Genomic DNA, 24,469 nt, shown 5'->3' with positions numbered 1-24,469 from the left:
CCTGGTGGCCTAAACTGTGGAGAAGGCAGGCAACTGCATTCTGTACCAGCTGGCGCCTGTGCATCACCTTCACATTCAGCTTCCATCTGGTGAATGACAGTAATCCAGCCTAGAGGTGACAAAGGCATGGATCACTGCAGCCAGGTCCTTGCCCGGAAGGAAGGGACAAAGCAGGCATTTTTAGATACCGATGCTAACCTGGTCATCCAAGCTCAGTGAGGAGTGAAAGAGCATCCCAAGGTTTCACACCATTCTGACAAATTGGAACTGTATGCCTTCAGTGGAAGGTGGAGACGGTGACTCTCCTACTTCTTCAGAGCATTTCTCCTTTCTGAGAAGCATCATGTCGGTCTTTCCTGGATTCAGCTTCAGCCAGCTGCTTTTCTTCATTCAAGAGCTGATTTCTGGTAGGCATGCTGACATTTGAGAATACATACAGTAGAACACCAGAGTTACAAACCGACCTGTCAACCACACACCTCATTTGGAACCGGAAGTACGCAATCAGGCAGCAGCAGAGACACAAAAAAAGGGGGTGGGGGCAGCAAATACAGTATAGTTCTGTGTTAGATGTAAACTACTAAAAAAAGGGAAAGGTTTTAAAAAAAAAAAAAGATTTGACAAGGTAAGAAAACTGTTTCTGTGCTTGTTTCATTTATATTAAGGTGGTTAAAAGCAGCATTTTTGTTCTACATAGTAAAGTGTCGAAGCTGTATTAAGTCAATGTTAACTTGTAATCTTTTGTAAGAACAACCATCAAGTTTTGTTCAGAGTTACAAACATTTCAGAGTTACAAACAATCTCCATTCCCGAGGTGTTCGTAACTCTGAAGTTCTACTGTAGTTAAGTGTCAGCAGCACACTGTTGGCCACTGAGCCCATGGCATCTCCCTGTCTCTCTGTGCTCTCAGGTAAAAATTGAAGAGAAGAGAGGTTAGTATGGATCCCTGCAGAACCCCAGAGGTGAGGACAGCTACTAATCGCCAGTCTAAGTTCTGTTGGGCATGGAGCTCTTGTCTGTGTGAATGGCTAAAGGAAGGCCATTTTTAGTCTCACCAGAGCTGTCTCTATGACGTTCCTGATCTGAATCCTGGTTATGAGATATCTAGGATGTTAGCTGATATCACATGTTGTTGGAGGTTACTAGCTTCTGAATTATTTTGCCCAAGAAAGGGAGGTTGGCGACAGAACAGTAGTTGAGAGGTCTTCAGGATTTAAGGGTAGGCTTCTTGAGGATTAGGCGAGCTATTGCATTTTTTAAGGAGTTAGGTTGGTGTGCTTCTCTGAAGGAGACATTGGCCATTCCTGTTAGTAGTGGGCATAGTTGTTTGCTGGCTTTTACCAGCCAGGAGAGTCATGGATCCATTCCATAGACTGTGGCTGTATTATTTTTCAGGACTTTTTGATCTTCAGCAAGTGTGACAGGGCCACACTCAAGTTGATAATACAGTCTGGTCAGGGAATTTTCTTTCCCATTTAGCTCCATAGTTATGCAATTGATCTTATCAGAGAAGTGGATGCTTGGGTCTGGGCTATGCAGTCTGGGTTAGCCAGTTCACTATGTGAAATAGGCTCTACTGGCCATGATTCTGCTGCATTGATTGTGGAGAAGTAGAAGGCTCATTTTGCCTCCTTTGCTGCAGTGATATAGTCCTGTAAGAGGCGTTTTTGCTGCTGGAAAATGGATTCAAAATGTTATTGCACTGCTGGCATTCTAGCTTTCTGCCTGTGCCCTTCATCTGCAGGAGTTCACCTATAAACCTTGATGATCGCCTCAGTCAGTGTGGGTGGAGTGGGTGGCTTTGGGGCCTACGTGTCAATGGCAGTGCATACCCAAAGATTGTACTCCTGTATATCATCAGCACCTAGGCATTGTGTTTGGGTGGCTAGTTCTCCTAAGATGAGATGAGAACTTAGAGAGTTCAAGAGTCTAGTGGCAGGCCAGCTTTGGGTGGTCACTACCCTCGTGGGAAGGAAAAACATTATCATAACTTAGGAACGGCCATACTGCGTCAGACCAATCAGCCTCTAGCTCAGTATCTTGTCTCTGACAGCATACAATGCCAAATACTTCTGGCACTTGGAGGTTTAGTGACAGCCAGAGTGTGGGTGTGCATCCCCAACCATCTTGGCTAATAGTCACTGATGGACCTTTCCTCCTTGGCAACAACTTCCACAGGTTGACTGTGTGTAGTGCGAAGTACATCTTTTTGTTTGTTTTAAACCTGCTGCCTATTAATTTCATTGGGTGACCCCTGGGTTATGTGAAGGGGTAAATAACACTTTTTCTCCACACCATTCATGATTTTATAGATCTCTCTCATATCCCCCCTGAGTCATCTCTTTCTAAACTGAAAAGTCCGAATCTTTTTAATCTCCCCTCATATGAAAGCTGTTCCATACCCCTAATTATTTTCATTGCCTTTCTCTGCACCTTTTCCGGTTCTAATATATCTTTTTTTGAGATGGAGTGACCAGAACTTTACACAATATTAAAGTTGTGGGTATTATGATATTTTATGTTTCATTATCCATACCTTTCCTAATGGTTCCTAACATCATTACTTTTTTTGACTGCCACTTCACACTTGATCACATGTTTTCGGAGAACTATCCACAATGACTCCAAAAGCTCTTTCTTGAGTAGTAGCAGCTAATGTAGAACCCATCATTTTGTATGTATAGTTGGGATTATGTTTTTCCAGTAAGCATTACTTTGCACTTGTCAGCATTGAATTTCATCTGCCATTTTGTCTCTCCGTCACCCGATTTTGTGAGATCCCTTTGTAGCTCTTCGCGATGAGCTTTGGACTTAACTATTTTAAGTAATTTGTATCATCTGCAGATTTTCCCACCTCGCTATTCACCTCCTTTTCCATATTCATATTTATGAATATGTTGAACAGCACTTGTCCCAGTACAGAGCCTGGGGGGATCCCACTATTTACCTCTCTGCAACCTGAAAACTGACCATTTAGTCTTACTCTGTTTCCTATCTTTTAACTAGTTACTGATCCATGAGAGGACCTTCCCTCTTACTCCATAACTGCTTACTTTGCTTAAGAGCCTTTGGTGAGAGACCTTGTCAAAGGCTTTCTGAAAGTTCAAGTATGTTGTATCCTGTGGGACACCTTGTTCACAGTCTTGTTGACTCCCTCAGAGATTTCCAATATATTGGTGAGGCATGATTTCCTTTTACGAAAACCATGTTGACTCTTCCCCAACATTCCATATTTATTTGTGTCTGATAATTTTGTTCTTTACTATCGTTTCAAGCAGTTTGCCGGCTACTGAAGTTAGGCTCACCGGGACTGCCTCTGAAACTGTTTTCTAAAAATATGTATTACATTAGCTATCCGCTGCTCACTGATATAGAGGCTGATTTAAGGTTACATACCACAGTTAATATATTTCATATTGGAGTTCCTCCAGAACTCTTGGGTGAATACCATCTGGTCTTAGTGACTAGTTACTGTTTAATTTATCAGTTTGTTCCAAAACCTCCTCTACTTGACATCTCAATCTGGGACAATTTCTCAGGTTTGCCGCCTAAAAAGAATGGCTCGGGTGTCAGGATCCTCCCATATCCTCTGCAGTGAAGACTGATGCAGAGGATTCATTTAGCTTCTCCACAATGGCCTTGTCTTCCTTGAATGCTCCTTTAGCACCTCAGTCATCCAAGAAGGAAGGCTCCTGCGCATGTGTGTGTGGTTATCCCCAGCTAGATAGTTATACATAAACATATGCTATAATAGGCAGTTTGGGTGAAAAAAATGCCTTTCAGAAAGGGCTGACTATTATGTATGCCTTTGTGCTATCTGTTTACAGATATTTCTCTCTTTAATGTATAAGCAAAGGCTGGTAAATTCACATTATCCGTGGGTTACAGGTGAGCCATTAAATCCCATATTAAGAGCAGTGAAATATGAAAGCTGCTAGGAAAATGAAAGGTCTATTAAATATTTACTGTGGGATGTGAATCAGCTACTTTACTGCTAGTAAATAAAAGAAGAACGTTAATGCTGTGACAGTAAGAATAGGGCTTACCAGTAATAATCCCCTGGTACCAATCAGGAAGGGAGTGCCGTGACTGCTGAGGAGCTGGGGGCAGTGTCTGATCTGTAAATTAAGTAGGGCCTGAGTCAAGTTCCATTGAAGCCGTTGACTTTGAAAGCAACTGGATTGGGCCCAAACTACACAATTCTGGCGATCAAGGTTCAGTATATTATGTTTGGTTAATGAACAGTGCTGGGCAAAGGGGTGACATGGGAATCCAGTCTGAGTCTGCGGTTTCCTTACCTTTCTCTGACTATAGACTTTTCCAAATTAATTTTCCTCTTTCAACAACAAAAGCAAAACACAATAGAGAGAGAACCTCTCCCGTTCACATGGTGTCTAGTCAAAGGCTCACTCAAACCCATATCAGGTCATTGGACTCATTGCAGTTCTTGCTTTAACTTTTGAAACCTGGGCATCTCAACAGAACATCTCGCTGCCCAAATCAGCAGTTATGTACCTAAAACAGGCATTTACATGTCTACATGGTCTTTTGAGCATCCCGCTCAGGATTGAGGATTTCCCGCTAATGTGTCCATGTGTAAAAACTAAGCTCCCCTGCCAAGCTAATTTGTGCTTACTTCTTACAATACATTAAAAAGCTCTGATCTCTCATTACAAAGTGTCTGTACTGGGCAATGCACATGGATTAAAGACAAAAGCTACTGCAGTGAATATTCAGTAGCTACATTTGGACCATAAATTAATCTTTTTTTATTTATTGCTTAAACACTAAATGTTCTAAGTTCTCATTCTGGATCAATAATCTGCCAACTTTAATATTTGCAATGGCTTTTTTTAAATGTTTAAAAAGCTTGTTACCAAATTTAAGTTTGTTTGTTGAATTTCCATTCAAAGCATGTTTTAATGCCAGTATTATAACACTGACCGATCCTGATTCATGTCATTGTCCAGAGGTAGTGTGTGTGTGTGTTTCTGTAAATAACAGATTTATGCCCTGATCCTAGAAACACATACACACATTTTTAGTTTAAGCATGTGAATAGTCCTGTCAATGAGAGTGGGATAGAATTTGCAGGATCAGGACCTTAGATTTGTTTACAGAGACAACAGTAGTAGTAATATCGTCTTTAATTTCAGATTGGCACTGACTGGGATGCCAAGGAAAGGATATTTCGGAACTTTGGAGGACTTATTGGGCCGATGGACGAACCAGTTGGCATGCAGAAGTGGGGAAAAGGCCCTAATGTCACAGTCACTGTGATCTGGGTGGACCCTATCAATGTAATCGCAGCTACATATGATATCCTTATTGAATCTAGTGCAGAATTTACTCACTACAAACCACCTTTGAATTTGCCACTGCGGCCTGGAGTCTGGACCATTAAAATTCTGCACCGCTGGGTACCTGTAGCTGAAACCAAATTCCTTGTTACTCCTCTTACATTCTCCAACAGGCAACCTATCAAACAAGGTAAGTGTTTTTTATAAGTACAGTAGGTATTAAAGTTTTCAGAATAGATGTAAAGTACTAGTATCAAAGAATATTTCATTCACTGTCAATGCTGTGATTAAAAATCACAGTACCACTACACAGGAAAAGTACCAAAAAAAAGGAATAGTTTAGATATTAAATATGAAGAAGTTTGTGTTTTGAAGATGAGTGAAAGTAGCTGAATCCATTCTGTAAAACATAGGAACTTTGGACAAAAGACCATTCATTTCTATAAAATAAAGGATTTAAAATATACACAATTCAGAACCTAAAGAACTTTTAGACATTTCATAATCAAAGAGCAACTATGCAAACAATAATTGAAAAATACAAGCAAACAGGAATAGGCCATTTCCTTTCTTTGCTGCTTCTTTCACTTATTTGTTCAAAGAGGTTTACACTGTTTATGTTGTTTGCATGACAAAGTCCTTATGTATAATGGTAAGAATATTAGTTTATGAAATGTTGGATTCATCAAAATTACCTGTGATGTGTGCTATAACCCCATCTCCTTCCCAAACAACCGTTCCAACCTTTCCCCATAGCTGTCTAGACCTTCCCTGTTACCCTCAAGATAAGATCCTGTGCATCTGAAATTGTAGATGACCCCAAAATGCTTAAGACCAAACCAAAGCTTATTCTCTTAAGAGAAAGGTACTTCTTTTCCTACCACAGAATCATCTAGCTGTCTGAACCATCTATTCCTCTCTAATACTGTTAGAACATGCTGTTAGAAACCCTGACTGCAGTTTCCATTAGAAAATCAATTCATTTGAATATTCTTTAGCATGTATCAAGTATATTGGCCTACAAGTGGTGAAAGCACTTCCAAGTCACACCTTTGAGATCAGAGCAAGTTTGTTGCTGTGAATATCTTTGCCATACTTTTTTTACACTGTGAAATGCCATTAATATTCATAGCATCAGCCATTATAAAGTGGCCAAATATATAAACTATCCTATTTAGTTTTCAGAAATTCTTCGTCTTTCTGACAGAGGAGCAAATAAACTGAGTCAGGCATTTACCTTACAGTGTAACATGCTGCTTCAGTAATGCAAATATCACCAGGCAACTGCTGAGAGCAAATGCAATCCTAATCTTCCTCAACAGGAGCTTGATTCCACACATTTTTTTACAAGAACAGCTAACTTACTGATTTTTTTTCTTCTAACATGTTTGGATGGAATACATTTTTGGGATTTGAGTCAACCAGCTCCTAAATGTGGGTGTTACTGATTTGTCTCTCTTAAATTAATTTATTCTATGTTCTTTGCTAATTTAACTGTCTGAATAGGTTGAATAGAAGATGTATATACCCAGGCTGTGTAGCAGTTACAAACTTGCTTCTTTTCACTACATTGCTCTGGGACCCAGTGGACAATCAAGCATTTCCCAGACTTTAGTCAGGAGGCTTCTCTCTGTGAAGTCAAAGACAAAACTCGCATTGGTTCAAATTCTAAATCCAGAATGAGTCCATTGATTTCAGTGGAGTTACTCCAGATTTACACTGATGTAACAGACAAAAAAATTGACCCATTGACTTCACTGGGAGAAGATAAGGCCCATATATATTTTTTTTTGTTAAGCAGCCAAAGTTACTGTGGTAATTGTAGTTTACTACAGGTGTTGGATATAAGGCTTGGAAGCAATATTGTTTGCTAAAAGCAAGCAAGCAAAAAAGCATCAGGAGTGCTTTGCTAGTGACGTGTTATCTCAGAAATCTGATGTGAAAATGAAAGAGAAATTAATTCCAGGGGCAGATAGAGAGACACCACTGTAGTTAAGGTTATATCAGCATTCACAATGAAAATCTCTGTTTTCCCACTCAGGCACAATATTGTGCTCCAGGCGGAAAATTGTCATTTAGCTTTGATTTCCCAGCTTTTGTCAGTTTGTCACCACTTTATTATTTAAACAGTTTTCTATGCCAAATAATGGCATTGCGCAGCTATGGCAGAAAAATTAGAACTTCTAAAAGAACAATTTCTGTTACAGTTACAAACAATACAAAGGCTGCCAAAAAGGCTTATAGAATCAAGGAACAATGCTATTAGTCTTGTCTTAAGATTGAAAAAAAATTACACATCAGCATCACATTCAGGAATTGTCAACAGAAGAGAGCAATTCATTTTTATTACGAGATTTTCTAAATACTAGAATACTTGTCATATGTTCTGCCTTGGAAAATGCATTATTACTTGAAAAACTGGCTTCATAGTACAATTCAGTACTGTACATGTTTGGTACAATGCTAGGCCCATTTTTCCAGCATACTGTTGATATAGGATCTCACTTCCAAACTAAGGCATACACAATTACACACCAAAAATGTGTCCACATTACTGTGCATAATTTGCACTTGCAGGGAATGTTTGCACAAATCAGGCAGTTGCGCACACACACGGATAATTACATGCATGACTTGACCAGTGGTTGCTGCAGAACTACAGTGATGGGGCCTCTGGTAAAACAAGGCTTGGTTAGATCACCTGATTGGTGCACACAGTCAAGCAGTGTATGCACATGTGTGCATTTTTGGATGCTTCATGTGGAAAATCAAGCCATCAGACTTTCCAGTCCTGAAAAAATGTAGGATTCCCTGTATCTCCTCACTGAAGATGAAGAATGGGAGCTTGAGTCAAGCCCATTGAAGTTAGTGAGAGTCCATCTATTAACTTCAAGGGGCTTTGGATCAGGTTCCAGTTGTGATGGAAATGTGGGATAGAGGATTGAGTAACCAGGAACTATTGAGTTCTAGTCCTTACTCTGACATCTACTGAGGCCTTTGGTAAATCACTTTCACCCAGATTTTCAGAGGCAGTCATGCATAATTCCCTATGCCCAGGGCCGGCTCCAGGCACCAGCCGAGCAAGCTCGTGCTTGGGGCGGCAGATTCTAAGGGGCGGCTTCCCTCCAATCCTTTTTTTTTTTTTTTGCTTTGCTGCTCCCACCACCCCGCAGGTTTTTGTTTTTTGTTTTTTTTTTTGCTTGGGGCGGCAAAAAAGCCAGAGCCAGCCCTGCCTATGCCTAATCTACAAGTGCAAATACCCCTTGTGTGGACGGAAATGTTTGCCTGCCTAAACCAAGGGGGATTGTGGTAATATAACATTTTTACCTAACTCACTGAGGTGTTTTGAAAATTACTTAATTTTGCAGTGTTCTTTGGCACTGGAAAGTGATAGTATGTGAATGCAAAGTATTTTGTGTTACAGGGAAAACCATTTAAAATCTTTACAGTTCCCTTTGTAAGCAATGAATGTTATCACAGTTTGGGCAATATTTCCTGAATAAAGTACAGGGAATACTGCGTTAACATTATCTGTTTACACACACAAAGTTGTAATGACTTTGCCATGAAATACACAGTAGCAACAGTTAAGACAAAAAGACAACTAACCAGGTCATGCTTCTCGCAGCAAAGCTAGGAAACTCTGTCTCAGAAATCACAGCAGAGTTAAATCTAAGCAAGGACTTGCACGGAATCTATCAATTCACATAAGATAAGCTAAAAGTTCAGAACTTTCCTTGAAAGGGTTTTTTGTTTACTATTTGCTTGAAAGGAAGAACATCACACTCAGATCTCTGTTAGATAATCAAAATAAAATGTGTTCATTCCTATATTGTGATTCACAACACTCAAACTGTATTGGAAAAAAATAATTCTGGCAAAGTTACCAGCCAGGTTTAGTTTATTTCAACATCTAAATGAAGAATGCCTTTTTAAATTTCCAACTAATGAGTCCATATGCACTGATGAGACATAGGAGAGTTGCTAAGGGCAACCAGAATGCCACAAAGATTAAACCTCTGCAGAGTTCAGGGGCGGGGGGAACAGAAAAGGAAGAAGATGGTTACAGAGACGATGAGATGACACAGAACACAAGGATCTGGGAGCCGGAAAACCTACCAAACCCCTCCTCACAACTCTCAGAGAAAATATGGACATTGATTTTACTTTTACATTCTCACCAGTTATAAGTATATCCGTCAGAATTATGTTATATGGCTTGGAAATATCTTGAAGTTCTGGTTTTAATTCCAATTTTGAATGGGAATAGAACACTTCAGACCATGCAGTACTGCTGATTCATGCACACTTTGTATCTGTTGAAGGAACTCAACATCACTTCATATCTTGCTAGGCACCCAGACTCCTACGGTCTGTTGTCTTGCTACTTATTAGGACTGATATTCTGTTGTTTTAAGTACCATTTGATTGTTAAAACCCCTTTTTGAGAATAAGCAATTTACAACATGTTGTAGTCGCACCATTTCTTTTGCGGTGGCAAAACTACAGTGAATGTTAGAGCCGAGGAAATAATTCACAGAATAAATAACTCAGGCACCAGTACTCCTCTATGGTCCAGCTGCTTTGTGCCACTCCATCACTGCAAAGCTCACAGGGCTACCTTGGGAATCCCTTTGTAAACAGCTCTACTCCACCCCCTACTGGACCTAGTATAGAATATGTCACTAGGGAGGAGGGAATAGGAACAAGTGCCAATGCCGTCTTGTGATCCCCAGGTACTGGAACATTCCCAAGAGAGCCAGGAATAACTTGAAGTGCGGGGGTGAAGCCGGCCCCTTGCCAACTCCAGGACTAGGGAGCCACACAGGCAGCCACCCTTTCAGCTCTGCTTTGCCCTTAGGCCAGACCAGGGATCTGCCACTAATGCTTTTATTTTTATTATTTTATTTTGTTCGCTGATCAGGAACAGTCTTGTGTGGTTACTGGATACACACCATTCAGCATTTGAGCCAGCTGTTGCAAAGGGTCTCTTAAGTCACATGGTGCTATTTCTTTTTCCTGGTTGGATGAATTGCCTTATAAGCACAGGAGCTTTGACACTCTCTCTGGGAGAGGTGGTAAATTCACTGACAAAAAAAATCTTTCTTAACACAGAGTTCAGTCCTAGTAGTGCCTTTCCAGAATGTCAAGTTCAGCAAAACTCATACCTCTGAACCCAGACTTACGCTTCTGAAAACCAGGAAATAGCTAAGGTACATACCAGCACAACCTTAACTCTGTCACCCGGAGCTGGCAAGAGCCACTTGGATTTATGTGGTGCTCTCCAGCTGCGTTCCTTGTGTCAGGTGTAGCTGTATTGAATGGTGGAGAAGCTTGGCAGAGCTGTCATGATATGAGGTGATCTGGGGAGCCCTGTACCTATGGGGCAGGGACATGTTCTAAGTGCCTCTGCCTGCCTCTCACTGCATATGAAAGAAAACTAGTGCATGTACCCTGAGCGATGCAGTTTACCTCATTTGAGCACTGAGTTGTGTAACGTGTCAGCAGCAATGTGAAGGGGTCATCTTACCATGGAGATTGTCAGCAAGGAGGTGGGATATGAGGGTGGTGTACGGGTGTTATGTAGGTAAAAGTGTTGTGTTATATGGAATCCTGCATGTAAGAGTGAAGGGGTTGTAAAAAGTAGTCGATAGGACTGTTTCTGTGGAGCAGGCTCAGTGTTTGAGAGCAGAGCAGGGGTAGATTGCTCCTGGTTAGCACAGCTCACCTAAACACAAGTTTTGTCTTAGAAAAGACAAGGTGTCTGACTCTGTGCTACAGTGATCATGTGCCCTATTCCCTGAGTGTGCTGCACCATATGCAAAGGCAGAAGGCGAGTGTGATGGTTCTTGGGGTGCCCAGGACTGTGAGTTGCCTTGTTACCCCCTGCCTCCAGCAACTGAGAAAGAGAATTGCAGTGGTTAACTGACACTAGCCTCTTAGTCACCCAACCAACCTCCTCAGGGCAATGCCAGTCCTCACTTTGTTCTGCAGGTTAACAGTAGGTGCACCCCAGTCGCTGGGCATTCCCCTGTGATATCAAGCCCCTGTCACTGGCTACTCACAGAAATACCAGGTTTTCTATCCCCAAGGGGATGTTGAATCAAATCATATGGTGTGTACAACTGAGGAACAGCTCCTGTGTAACATCACAGCACTGAGGTATATTTATAGTGGCAACAATCATATGTTTATTATCAAAGGTTAAAAGATAGTGAGTGAGGATAATAGTAACAGAAGGTTACATATAAAACAACATCAGTGCACACTATTTAGAGACTAAATTTAACTTTACCAGGCTAATAGTCTGTCTAAAGAGCAATTTCATCTCACCCAAAATTTACTTGCATCATTTCCATCCTACGCTGCTTGGGATTCCATTTTCATGAATGTAGTCACACTGCTCAGTTACTTCCTCAGGTGCAGGATAAAGAGGTGTCCTTTTACTTTCTCCTTATGTCCCCCAAAATTCATTGTTTTGTCCTCAGAGTCAGGATGCCTCCCCCAGGGCTTATTCCCCGCTGTGCAGACTCTATGTTGCCATCACATCCTCATGTTGACTTCATATACAAACAGGGACTCCGTTGTGTTGTCTCTCAGTGCTTAATTTACATGTCAACCAAGGCAGAAAGGTGAACATATATCCTTTGTCTGGCAAAAACCTGGTTGTCAACTCTGCCATGATTCAGACTTTAGGACCATATTTTCATTATGCATATATAACTTTTTCCATAATATCAATACATACATTTCACAACTATATTAATGATCAGCATGATCCTGGCTTTCACTTAAGATCTTACAGGACATCATTTATGGATAAGTAGCATAAAAGCATTGTGCTAGCTGTAGCGAGTTTGTCAGGCCTGTAAGGAGTAACTGTTACAAAACAGTGACCCCTTTGCTGGTGGAGTTGGGGAGCTGACCCCTGGCAGGCACAGACATGGCTTCTTCCCACTAAAGCCAGGAGGTAATGAGGCGCCTCATAACCCTGGGAAACATCATGTGTAGCTAAGATATTGGGGGTTTCTTAAGGTTACAGTGAGCATGTGTGTTATGAACTTATTAGATCATTGCCCTAGAGGGCAAAGTTAAGGTTATATTTGTGTGTACCTTAACTCTGTATTTCCTGGTTTTCAGAGGTTTGAGTTTTGCTGAACTTCACATACTGGAAGGGCACAAGATACTACTGGGCGACCTTAACTCTGCATTAACAAAGGGTTTCTTTCAGTGAATTTCCTAGGTTGTTTTAACAAAAAGAAAAATGTTTTGTGTAGGAACTGGTGTCCATTTAGGCGATTGTAGTTATTACATAGGTTTGCAGTTAAAGCACTACGGTGGGTACTTAAATGTAAAGAATGCTATGTGATTCCAAAGAGCATAGGACTTTGGTATAGTGGAATTATCAAAATGGTTGTACTTTGATATGTTTGGAGGGTGGAGTTGCTGACAGGGCAGGAAGAGAAATCCCAGATATGGTCTGCGTCCCACAATCTTGACAGTTTTTTTTACCCCATGTTGGTTACAGTAACTTTAAAAGAAGACTGGTGTATCTCCCTCCTTCTTCACCTCTCTCTCCCATCATCCTGCACAAAATATAGCTCCTCCACATATACCATCATTTCCAGCTACCCATCCCTTTTCCATCTCATGAAGCCATTAGCACTTCAGAAGCCATTAGCATGTAAAAAATGGCTCCTTGCTGTCTGGCATCCTGTGCTGCTGCATATACATATCACAGGCAGCAGCTTACTAGGTCGCACGCTTGGTTGTTTTTTAAAACTATTCTCATCAACCCCATTTACCAGCTCTCCCCCTTCCTGCCTCAGGCTCCTTGGCAATTAGCACGCAGGCCACAGAACACACTGGCTGCATTTTGATCCTTTCAGTGCCCTGCATCATCTCCTTATTTCCCCTCACGCTGCCTGACCAGCACAGCTGGTTCTCCCTCCCCGCAGAGAGGCAGGTGTCAGCATGAGACCCAGAGTTAAGGAGCTGGGGAGAGGACATTGGAACAGTGCAAGGACTAGAATAGAATCAGTGAGGATATTTGTTGAAGTGGGGGGTGGAGGGATGACAGATATGGGGAGAAGTATGAGAGGAAGGATGGTCCAGTGGTTGGGACTTGGGAGACGTGGGTTCAGTTCCCTGCTCCACAAAAGACTTGTCGTGTGACCTGGGGCAAGTCACTTGTGGTACGTCTACCCTTCAAGCTGGAGGTGTAATTTCTAGTTCAAAGAGACATACCTGTGCTAGCTTGATCAGAGCTAAAAAAAAGAAATGTCGCCCCGGCAGCGGGAGGGGCTGGTTGCCTCAAGTACATACGTATCATCTCAGACAGGATCAGACTCAGAGCAGCTAGCTCCTCATGCTGCTGCGGCTACATTTCTGCTTTAGCTTGCTAGCTCAGCCAGAGCTAGCGTGGGTCTGCCTGCTCAAGCTGGAAATTACACTTCCAAAGTGTAGACATACCCAAAGTCTGCACTGGAGCTGGAGGAGTAATTTCCAGCACGGGTAGGCCTATTTGTGCTAGCTTTGATCAAGCTAGCATGCTAAAAATAACTGTGTAGCCACAGCTGCATAAATGGAGGAGCGGGCTAGCCACCCTGAGCACAGTCCTGACTGAAACTCAGTGCGTGTACTCAGGGCAGCATCGCTGCAGTTATACTGCAACAACATCGTCCCCTCTGTGCTGTGTTAAGTTCTCCATTACATATGAAACATCCCAGTTAGTCCTGAGAGAGAACAAACAGCAGGGGGAAGAGTAAAGCCAAAGCAATTTCATGTTTATATTTGAGCTTATACTCACGGCAAGGTTTTTGCAGTGTTCTCCCAGCTGAAGTGATGATAATCCATTGTCATGCATTTAACACACATACAATATCTGTTACCTTAAAGCTAACTAGCTTACTGTGAGCCCGCAGGCAGAGTCACCACTAAAGGCAACCCGAGTAAAGCCCAAGTGCTCAAGTGTTTCCCCATCCCTTTCCTCAGGGAAGGCTGATTAATAAACAGAAGACCCCAAAAAGGCTCAATATACTACACAACACTTGGTAACAAAGACCTTTCCTGCTGTACTCCCCTGGGAAAGGGAGGATACATACATCCCCTCTGGGAAAGCCCTTTCTTGGCTACTGTGGAGAGACACCACATCTGTCATTTCCCCGAGCCAGGGTCTCAACTGTTTGCTGCTCTTGCCTAGGAGGCAGGAATCTGGTTTCCTATAGGCCATATGTTTCCTCCTAATCATGTGCCCTGCCACCACAACTCCCTTTTGATAGGACCCAAGGGTCATAACAGTGTTCTGCCTATGTACCCCAGTGCCCTGTGACTGTTACTTGATGTTAGTGAGTTAATAATCCATATTTATAGATCATTCGGTTTAATGTATACTGGGAAACTTTCATTTTGCTTATTCTTTTGGGAGGAAATCAATGGTTACTCACAGTTGCTCAATCAATACAAATTGCACCAATAAGGATTATAATGATGGTGACACCTAGTGCCACAACTGCTGTGAATTCAGGTGTCTGATGAGAAACCAGAGGTAATGTGACAGATAAACCTAACAACAGCAGCAGGCAAACACATTGCTTCAGAAGAACAGTTATTCACTAGGCTTTCATTCAGAGAAAAACCCTACAGGCAAAAGGATTTGCTTAGAAATTTAGTTCAGATCCAGTTGACAAGAAGCCGATTAGCTTCACAATGAGCAAATGCAACACTGTCTTGTTTGCAGCAAGACAAACAAAATGTCAATAAAAAATTACCTCCTTGCCTGAGGGGTTCAGTGGAATTCAAGAAAAACTCCAATCTGTATTGTTTTAAAAAATTACAAACACAGTGTTATGCACCAAGCTAGCCACACTTTCCACTCCTCTCTCCAGCTCTCTAACTTCTTTTTCCGCACATTGAAGGACCCAAAAAAAGAGTGCTGAAGTTTTAGTCTTTGCAACAGACTATGGAACGCACAGCCATTAGAGAAAGAGAAATTATACTAGGAAAAGCTACTGAGGAGTCAAGTGTGCACCCAGTGTGGAGAATCAACAAAAATTGAAGCTAAATTTTTATCCTAAGAATGTAATTTAGAATGAATAGGCTATATTTTGCAATGATGTACAGCTCATGCCCACCACTGAAATCAGAGGGGTATACTCTGACAAAGAATTTGGCTTAGTGACTGCAGAGTAATTAATTATCAATAGTATGTTATGACCATGCCTGTTCTTACTGTAAAATGAATTTTATCTGTATGGGGTCTGATCTTACACCCCTTGCTTTTTTCCTGTGGGAGGAGTGCAAGGTCAGAGCCATATATACCAATTTAATATACAGTATCAATGCCTTAGCTACATATGTGATGCTTCTCAGGAGTACCCAGGATTGTGAGACACCTCGCTACCACCTGGCTTTAGTGTGAGGAAGCCATGTCTGTGCTTGCCGACGGTCAGCTCCACCAGCCATGGTCACCACAAGCACTCCCCTCTCAGCCTACACAGGCTCTGCTGTCCCTCTCCAGGAAAGCGATGGGCACACTCCAACCTCTGAGCATCCCCATGGAGTGTCCAGTCCCTCTTCCACTGGCTGCTCACAGAATTCACAGGTCCCAAAGGAGTAGTACACCTCAGCTTGCCAGTTTCATCTCAGGATCACCGCTCTCCTTAACACACAGCACTTAGATATGTTTACAGTGGAAAAAAATAAGTTTATTTAACAAAGACTATAGATTTGAGAAGAAGCAAGTAGATTTAATGGAAACAAATGGCTACATATTAAATAAAATCATAACAGGCATTCTAGAGCCTAGCCCTATCTAACCAGGTCCTGTAGAGTTTAGCTTACCCCCAAAGTCTTTCTCCTAACATTTTACAGCCTGGCTGGCTGTGAGCCTCTGTTCATAAGACATGTAGACTGGCAACTTGTGCCCTAGGTGAAGTATCCTGGGTATGCCCCTGTATCCTAGATGTATTCCAGCAATCCATTGTCTTTACTCATAAACAGGACAGCCTCCTCTGTGCTCGTTTTTTCCTGTAGGCTTCTTTCCTGTTAATTTTTGCAAACTGTGCTGGTGGCTCTGTATGCAGATAGACTCACATTGTAAGTTACACAATGGAAGAGAACTGTCTCCTGCCCCCGGCCTGAACTTTCTGGTGAGCTATCTTAACTTACATACCTTAAGAACATAGTTTTCAGTATAGATACATAAGTCCTTAAATATCATGCGTACATACATCCTGCAATGATTAGAATGACCAATGCGTTATTGGCTGTTCGTAGAGACCTCACATGCCATGCTTTGGTGCACTATTATGTAGACGTTAGAGTCAGGAGATGCCTATAAACCCCTATGCACTCCTTATGTCCTCTGCCAGTTGGCATCAAGGGGTCCCTGGGTCACAGCATAATGCATCTTTTACAAAAGTTGCCTATGGGAGGCAGTGTGATCCTATCAGTGAGGAGTCAAGAAATCTGAGTTCTGTTCTCATTTCTGCCAGTGACCTGCTGTGTGACACGGGACAAGTTGCTTTGCCTCTTTGTGCCTCAGTTTCCCTATGTCTTAAATGAGGATAATGATGCCCAAACTTGGTAAAACTGTTTAAAATCAGTGGATGAAAAGTGCCAGATCTAAGTAGTGCAATTATTGAACTCCACACCTTGTCTTTTAAACCAAAGAAAAAGCTTTCCACTTTGTGCTACAACAGGACTTCCTGTCAAATGGGAAATAGTGTTTTATTCTCTTAAGCAGAGTATTCTGTTAAACAATTTTCTCCTGCATAGATATATACTACTACTAATATTTTGTGAATACCTTTCACATAAGTCCATCTAAAAATGCACTATAAACTTTTACAAATGGTATGCCAAAATCGTATTGTTCCCCATTGAAATGCAGCCAGCTCCGTGACAACACAGCAACTGCTCAATAGTGCACAGCAACACAACAATTTAATGTTGGACATGCAAAATATCATGCAACTACAAGGAGGAGTTATGAAGTCAAAATATAATTGCTCAAATTCAAATTTGTCAAGGACCCAGAGATTAATACCCTTATTCCAGCAGAAAGTGCTACTGGATCTTTTAACAAGTGGCCAGTTCCTTGGTTTTGTGTTTGAGTTGAAAGTCAGCACCTCTGTCAGTGCAGTGTTACAGTACTCTATTTGTTTTGCTCTTTTGCTTAGGCGTTCCCTTTTAATTAATAGGTTTACAAACAATCTTGAATATTTAGTTGCTTCCAAAGCAGGAAATTGAATTATGTGTCCTTGTTTTGTTTTCTACTACAGTCCTCTGTCAGACACGCGCTTCTGATCGATCTGCATGGCACAAGCCTGTTTTGTCTAATGGGTTTGGGGATAGGCACTATCTTAGCTAAAATAGGCTTTCAGATGAATAAAGGAGCAGCATGGACATGAGGCAGGAGTTGTGGACACTAGCGTGTGATTCCTGGCCTGTAAAAGAAATCTGAACATAATGTGACTTTCCTAGCCCTGGAGGGACTTGAATGAGCCTGTTTTGTGTTCTCGACAATGTGTATCTTGGCAAAGTTAAGCAAATCCTTTATGCAACACTGAGTGCTGATGTTACAAGAAGTGAACTGAGAACTGAAAGAAATAAGTGTATAAACTGAGAATTCACACCTGTAACGCATTTTAGCGAAAGGTACATAGTGAATATTTTCATAGGGCCAGATTGTGCTTCCATGTACCTTACTCTACAAATAGTCCCACTGAAGTCAATGAGGCATATCTGTGTCTTTCAGGGGTCTGAAAAATCCACACCCGAGAGATGTAGCTGTGCTGACCTAACTCCTGGTGTGGACGGGGCTAGGCCTAGCTGTTGCCTCTTGGGGAGGTGGATTAACTACACTGACAGGAGAACCCAGCCCATCACAGTAGTGAGTGTCGATACTGAAGCAGCAGCTGTGCCCCTGTAGCATTTTAAGTGTAGACATAGCCTTAGTATTTGCCTTAAGTAGGTTTATTTTTCTTTTCGTTTCTGTTTTATTTCTTTTTGTCATTTCATAGATATGACTGAATATTAAGATTTTGGGCAATATGCCACATTTTAGTAAGTTAGAAGAATTACAGCAAGGAAAACAACCACAGTGCCCTGAAGGGTATTATTAGGAAATTGTTTCAGTGCATTACTCACACAAGAGTTTGATTGCTATTAAAAATATGTTTCCAATAAAAACGGTTCAACCTGAAGTGCTTCCAGGAACCACATTGGGGTCACTCATTACATCAACCCCATCTACACTGTCCAACACCGATGTTATCTTTCCAAGTTCTGGGACTGATGCCACCCAGTTTTTGGAGACAGGTCAAGCTGATAAATATATGGTGACATATCCCCAGTCTTTCAAAGATAGGGAGGAGTGAATCCGTTCAGAAAAAAACAGCCCCAAGTCTCAGCCGTTTCCCCAAACCAAACACTTTAAGATAACACGTTAAGGCTGAAAAAGTTTGGCAGCCTTTTTTGTACCAAATATTATTTAACTGTTTTCTCCTTTGAAATACAGTCCCTTGGTCCTCTAGCTTTGATGTGATGATCACAGTGGTTTTCTAGGCCGCCCGTTCATTTCCCTGTCCTCATTTCACCATCTGAGGATTAACTCAGTCAGCCCATCTATGTTTGCTGTTGGGATAGAACCCAGTTGGAAATTGTGGAGTCTAGGCAGAACAGAACAGAACTGAGCATTGTTTAAGTTCCAGTTCTGAACTTCACCCATTTATCTGATTCTCTTGTAACCGGGGCAAGCTCTTTGGGACGTGGATTGTCATTTTGTTCTATGTTTGTACAGCACCTCGTTTAATAAAGTCTTGGCTCATGACTAGGGCTCATCAGTGCTATGGTAATACAAAGAATTGATGATAATATTACTTTCAAACCAACCTCCTCATTATTCTGATAATGCAGCCGTCTCATGATTTGGGGTTATGTTTGAGCATGGGAAAACCTAGAGCATGTGAGATCTAAAAGCCTGGGCCCAACAGACCACACATCCTGGTTACATAGGACAATCTCAACATCCTGGTCAATGCTATGGAAATGAAGTTTGGTGCACCAGTAACCTTTGCATTTTGTTTAGGTCCTAGAGTTATATCCCAAATGCTCTATTTGTTACAGGGCTCTATTTTTTGTATTTTCAGAAGAATCCATGAAGTTGCATAGTGGGCCTCCTAAGAACGCATACATGGAGCAGAGCTTCCAAGGCTTGAATCCGGTTTTAAATATTCCTATCAAGGCAGCTCAAGTGGACCAGGCAAAAAAGAATGCAGCGCTCGTAGGTACCAAGCTGGAGAATTGGGTGGACACCTTGGTCAGCAGCATATGGTCAGCGGTGGATGTCTGTAGCACAGGTCCAACTTCCTGTCCAGTCATGCAGGCTTGCAGTCAAACAGCCTGGAGCTCTCTGAGCCCAGACCCTAAGTCAGAGCTGGGTCCCATTAAACCTGATGGGCGTTTGAGGTAGCATCTGGTATACCCTTCTTTGGCACAGATTTTAAAAGAGAATTTAACCTTGCTTATATATGAATCCGACTACAGATTCCAAAACCTCGATGAAACTTTTTGTTGTCTATTTCTCATCTCTATATATAATTTTTAAAAATCTGGCAAAATCTTTGGCATTGTTTCTCCTTCAGATCCATCGATCTAAGCTTCAGTAGCACTGTGCATCTCCTCTGTATCTTTTATAGCGTCACAACCTTACTTCATTCACTTTGTATCTAAAAGGCTCCAACATTTTCTTGCTCCGATTATGAAATGGTAACATAGCACGTCTGGTATGTTCAGAGGGTAAAAAAGGAGCAGCTGCTAAAAATATCTTCTGTCAAAAACACCTATGTATATTTTGAATATTTTACATTTTAATTATTTTGCTAACATAAATAACCAGAAACTCCAATATATCTTTCATGGGAAGAATGATCTATAAAATATGGTCAAAATGTTTTACAAGATGTAAAAAAATTGGGACACACCCTGACTAATGTTGAGAAATTCTAGGCTTGATTCATCATTGTGTTAACTCCAGTTTCAGACCAGAGTGCATCACACTGGCAAAGAAACCAGACTAACAGAGTGGTGAATTAGGTTTCCTCTCTCTTTTTAGAGGTCAGACATTCTCATCTATTTGATGATCTCTGAACAAAATGAGTGTTATAAAATTATATGTTTTATTCCTATTATGATTAGTCATCAGTCATCACAAGGGCTGGGCACCACTTGCAGTATTAAAAACAAGTATTCTCATTGCCCAAAGTCCAGATTCTTGTCCCCATTGAAATCTGCATTTTAAAAAAATCCACGCAGAATACCATCTGCATATAAGCGGATGTGCAAATTCCACATACATCAGGGGGTTTGTGCATGCAGCTTGTATGTGTGGATGCTCAGACCCAGGCTGTGATACTCACATGGCAGCATACCCTTTTCCATGAGTAGCTTGATTGGGTTAAATTGGCCAACTCACAGTGTAAGATTCTACTCTGAGTTAGTCAAAGTGGCAGAATCTGGCCCTTTAATTATTTTGGTTTGGAAGCTTTTCCATTGATTTCAGTGGGCGAAAGACTGGGACCTAATTATGCAGCAAGCTGATTCTGCACTATTTTAAGTAGTGGCTAACGAGTCTAACACTAATTGCCTCTATTGGTCCCAGACCTGCCAACATTCACGAAGAAGGATAGTTTTGAGATTGCATGGTACATCTGGAATGTGGTGGTGAGTGGCACCTTGAGTGTAATGGAGATTCCTGACTGAAGCCATGAATTGAATGAAGGAGAGCAAATGCCATTCTTCAGAGTGCTTTTATTTTATTTATTTATTTTTTATCAACAAGCTCTAATCTTGCGTGTATTGACCCTTTTGACTCTTTGGCAGACTGCATCCTGTTTTAAATACGGATGTGATATATCATTTGAACCTGAGTTTTCAACACTGAAAAAAATCCAATTTTAAATTCTGAGGACTTTTAAAAATGTTTTTCTTGTATGCAAATTCATCTCCAGCTGAAGCATTTTGCATGCAATGTGCACTTTTATTTTGTGGTCCCTTGAGTACAATGTACCTGGAAACTTCAAGGAACCTTGATGGGTTTCATTATAAAATGCCTTGTTAATTTAATAAAGTAAGGCGTCTGTTTTCCCTTCTGTGGCATGTATAACTTTCATTACAGCTAATGAGAGTTAAGCTCACACATCAGGGGGGAAATAGACCCTTAAATCTTTTCATAACCACATATCACAAAAAAAGGTTGAATTCTCTTTTAAATAATGGTTGCAAAATGACCATAAAACAGAGATCTCGATGGCTTGTTATATTTTTCTCCATTTGGTTTAAAGCTCCTGCAGTTTGCTTTGGACTTGAAATTGCAATGTCAGCTGTGCTGGCATTAAGGCAGAGCATTTAAATGTTTATCTGGAACAAAGGTGGATACATAGGAGGAACAGTTTAGATATTTATTTTTTATGTTTTAGTCAATGACTAATTAGTAGGTGCTGCTTTTGCAGCTTGAAGATTTTATCTTACTAACTAAAGCTGCCTTTATTAAGAAAAGGCCTTTTCCTCCTCAGACCTCCTTTTCTTTCTACCTTCTTGATTTTGACAGTCTGGGATCTGTAGTTCTAGAAAAGCTTGTAGTTATTAGAGCTGGTTGGAAAGTTTCTGTCTAAACAATGTTCCTGTTTTTCAGCTGGCTCTAGTGGTGAGTGTGTTCAGACCAACATTGTCAACAGGTTTATGTAATAGAAACACTTCTCTTTCAGTGCTTTTTAAAAAATAATAGTTTTTATCTAACATTCCATCACAAATGTCAAATCTCCAGGGGACCACTAATCTCCGCTATGAATTTAGGGTTTTAGCCACATTGACCCAATGGGAATTGCAATGACTAAAGCCCTGCAGATCAAGTGGAGATTATCACATTCAGTCATGGATTAGGGTATAAATAATAAGATTCATCCACTCTGCTAGTCTTTAGATCATTCCAGTTAAATCTGCTGATGAATTCATGAGATCTGGACTCTTGCGCACACACTCACACAGAGATAACCAGGTTTTTAAATTTGATACCTTTTTTATTATTAAGAAGGAGTGTTTTTTTTAATGCTTTGTTGGGAAGTTCTCGTTATTAAATTTCGCAAATAGAAGTTGGAAACAATCCAGTCTCTCTTTTATGGATAGAACAGTAGCCACCACTTGTATCATTTAAAATATAACAGATTCAAAGGACTTTGTTTTAGTTCCTATTTCACAATTTTAAAAAAAAATTGTTGCTGACATAAATTTTATGCTATGTTGTAAACATCTCAAAAGAAATATTTTATAGTATTTTATTTTCTAAATAACAAAAAGAGTCTATATGTATAATAAGTACTGTAGCAAGCCGGCAATGCCAGTGCTACTATTAAATACTAGAAGTAAAAATCAAGGGTCAGATCCCTGCAGTCCTTCTTAGGCAAATTTCTGTGGATGGATGATTCTGAGTACGGTCTTTAGACTCAAGCCCAGCATAACTGAAAGTCTGACACTGGGCAATGAGTAAAGTCTGTCTGTGTTTAAAAGCAGCAGAGAGGGAGACTCTTCAAGAGCTTCTCAGTTCACAGCATTATTTGAGGTGGGTATCAAGCTTTACACCCAAATGACCACATTCTACCATAGCTATTAATCTGCAGATACAGAGGTATATAAAATATATTGGACGGTATGTCATAAAGTTCTATAAATTATGAAGTGAAAAATCATGGCAAGCAAGACTGTTTCCATTTGCGAACAGAGCCCGCCCCAAAATTATTGCTAAGGCAGTACTGCTAAGATCTAGGTGCTGCTCAGTGGCTTTTCTGGTTCTAAAATAGCAGACACTTGATACGTGTGATGAACATTATGTCTTGTTAGAAGAGAATAACTGCCACAGATCTTACATTTGGTAAAAAGGAGAATTCAAAGCAGGGAGCCACAGTTTATATGAAACAAACAAGTTATACATGTGTTCATTTGAAAGTTCTAGTAGTATTTTCAGAGCGTGCTGGCTAGTGATATTTTATAAGATTCCATTTGAAAGCCAGCTGTGACCATATGCCTTCCATGGGAGAAGAGTGTATTTCCATATGCACATATGGAGGGGAGGGTATTTCCATATGGACTGTGTGGAGTGATGTGCTCATTTAAACACCACGCCCCTGCTGCTAGATTAGATAGACGTGCGACACTTGTACAATCAACCAGCCTGATTCAGGCCAGAAAGAAATGTGGCAAAATGCAGAACATCTGCATACATTTTTTTATGAATTAAATCCAAAGTCAGTCCTAGTGATATGCAGACCTGTTTATGTGGTGATATTATACCCTGAGGCTAACAGAAATTAGTTCAAAGGACAGTTTATTTTCTAGATGTGGACCAATTCTTTTTATTTATAAAATTTGACTGGATATGGAGTAATAATATTTATATAGTAGGTTTCTGATGTGTGATATTTTTAGTATTAAAATCACATCCTCATTTTTGTTCTATATGGAGGGCTGAAGGGACAGAGTATACTAACAATTTTCTCATTGGCAAGTACTACTATAAGCTATATCTCTGTTGCTAAGTCTAGAGAGCTAGGTGTATACAGTAGGGTATAACAGATTAACTTTCCTAGATACTGGCTTTAACGCAAAAAATCTTGCAAATACCGTTGCTTTAATGATATATTAATGGTGATCCTGTAACACCTTCCAAAGGATCATCTAATGTATATTCAGCCTCTGGCCAGCTTTTACAAATCTAATGGTACCAGTAACATCACAATCCCTTTTATTCACTATTATAGGGAAGAGGGCGCTAGAGTCAGTAATTCAAACAAAGAACTGAGAAAATCCAAAGCCTTCAACGGGAGGTAATGCAGGGTAAAGTAAAAACCAAACCTTAGAATAAGCTTGAGACAAAACTGGATTTCTATATTGCAACAAAGGGGAAGCTAAACTCCTTCTTGTCTATTTCACTCTAAGGCTCAGGAGCACTGGATTATGGGATCTTGGTTTTGACTTTTCTGATTAAAAACAAAACCCAGCTTTTTATTTTGTTTGGACTCTATGGGGCAAATCTCCATTGATTCCAATGGCAGCTACAGCCCTTACACCAAGGTTTAATCAGGTCCCGCAGCTGGGAGCGGGCTTCCCAGCAC

General features: G+C 40.8%; 1 protein-coding gene across 1 annotated transcript in view; it reads left to right on the top strand.

Annotated features, from left to right (window-relative positions):
• XYLT1 (xylosyltransferase 1) overlaps positions 1 to 19,776 on the top strand; it is a 324,163-nt gene extending 304,387 nt beyond the window's left edge. Inside the window, exons 11-12 of the mRNA XM_065411535.1 lie at positions 5,157 to 5,490; positions 19,454 to 19,776. Of these exons, the coding sequence (XP_065267607.1) occupies positions 5,157 to 5,490; positions 19,454 to 19,776 (657 nt within the window). The remainder of the gene's footprint in view (positions 1 to 5,156; positions 5,491 to 19,453) is intronic.
• Positions 19,777 to 24,469: the final 4,693 nt, after the last annotated feature.

This window comes from Emys orbicularis, chromosome 10, assembly GCF_028017835.1.
Source record: "Emys orbicularis isolate rEmyOrb1 chromosome 10, rEmyOrb1.hap1, whole genome shotgun sequence".
Classification (NCBI taxonomy): domain Eukaryota; kingdom Metazoa; phylum Chordata; order Testudines; family Emydidae; genus Emys; species Emys orbicularis.
The sequence above is the reverse complement of the archived record's forward strand: the minus strand, read 5'-3'. Positions and strand labels throughout refer to the sequence as shown.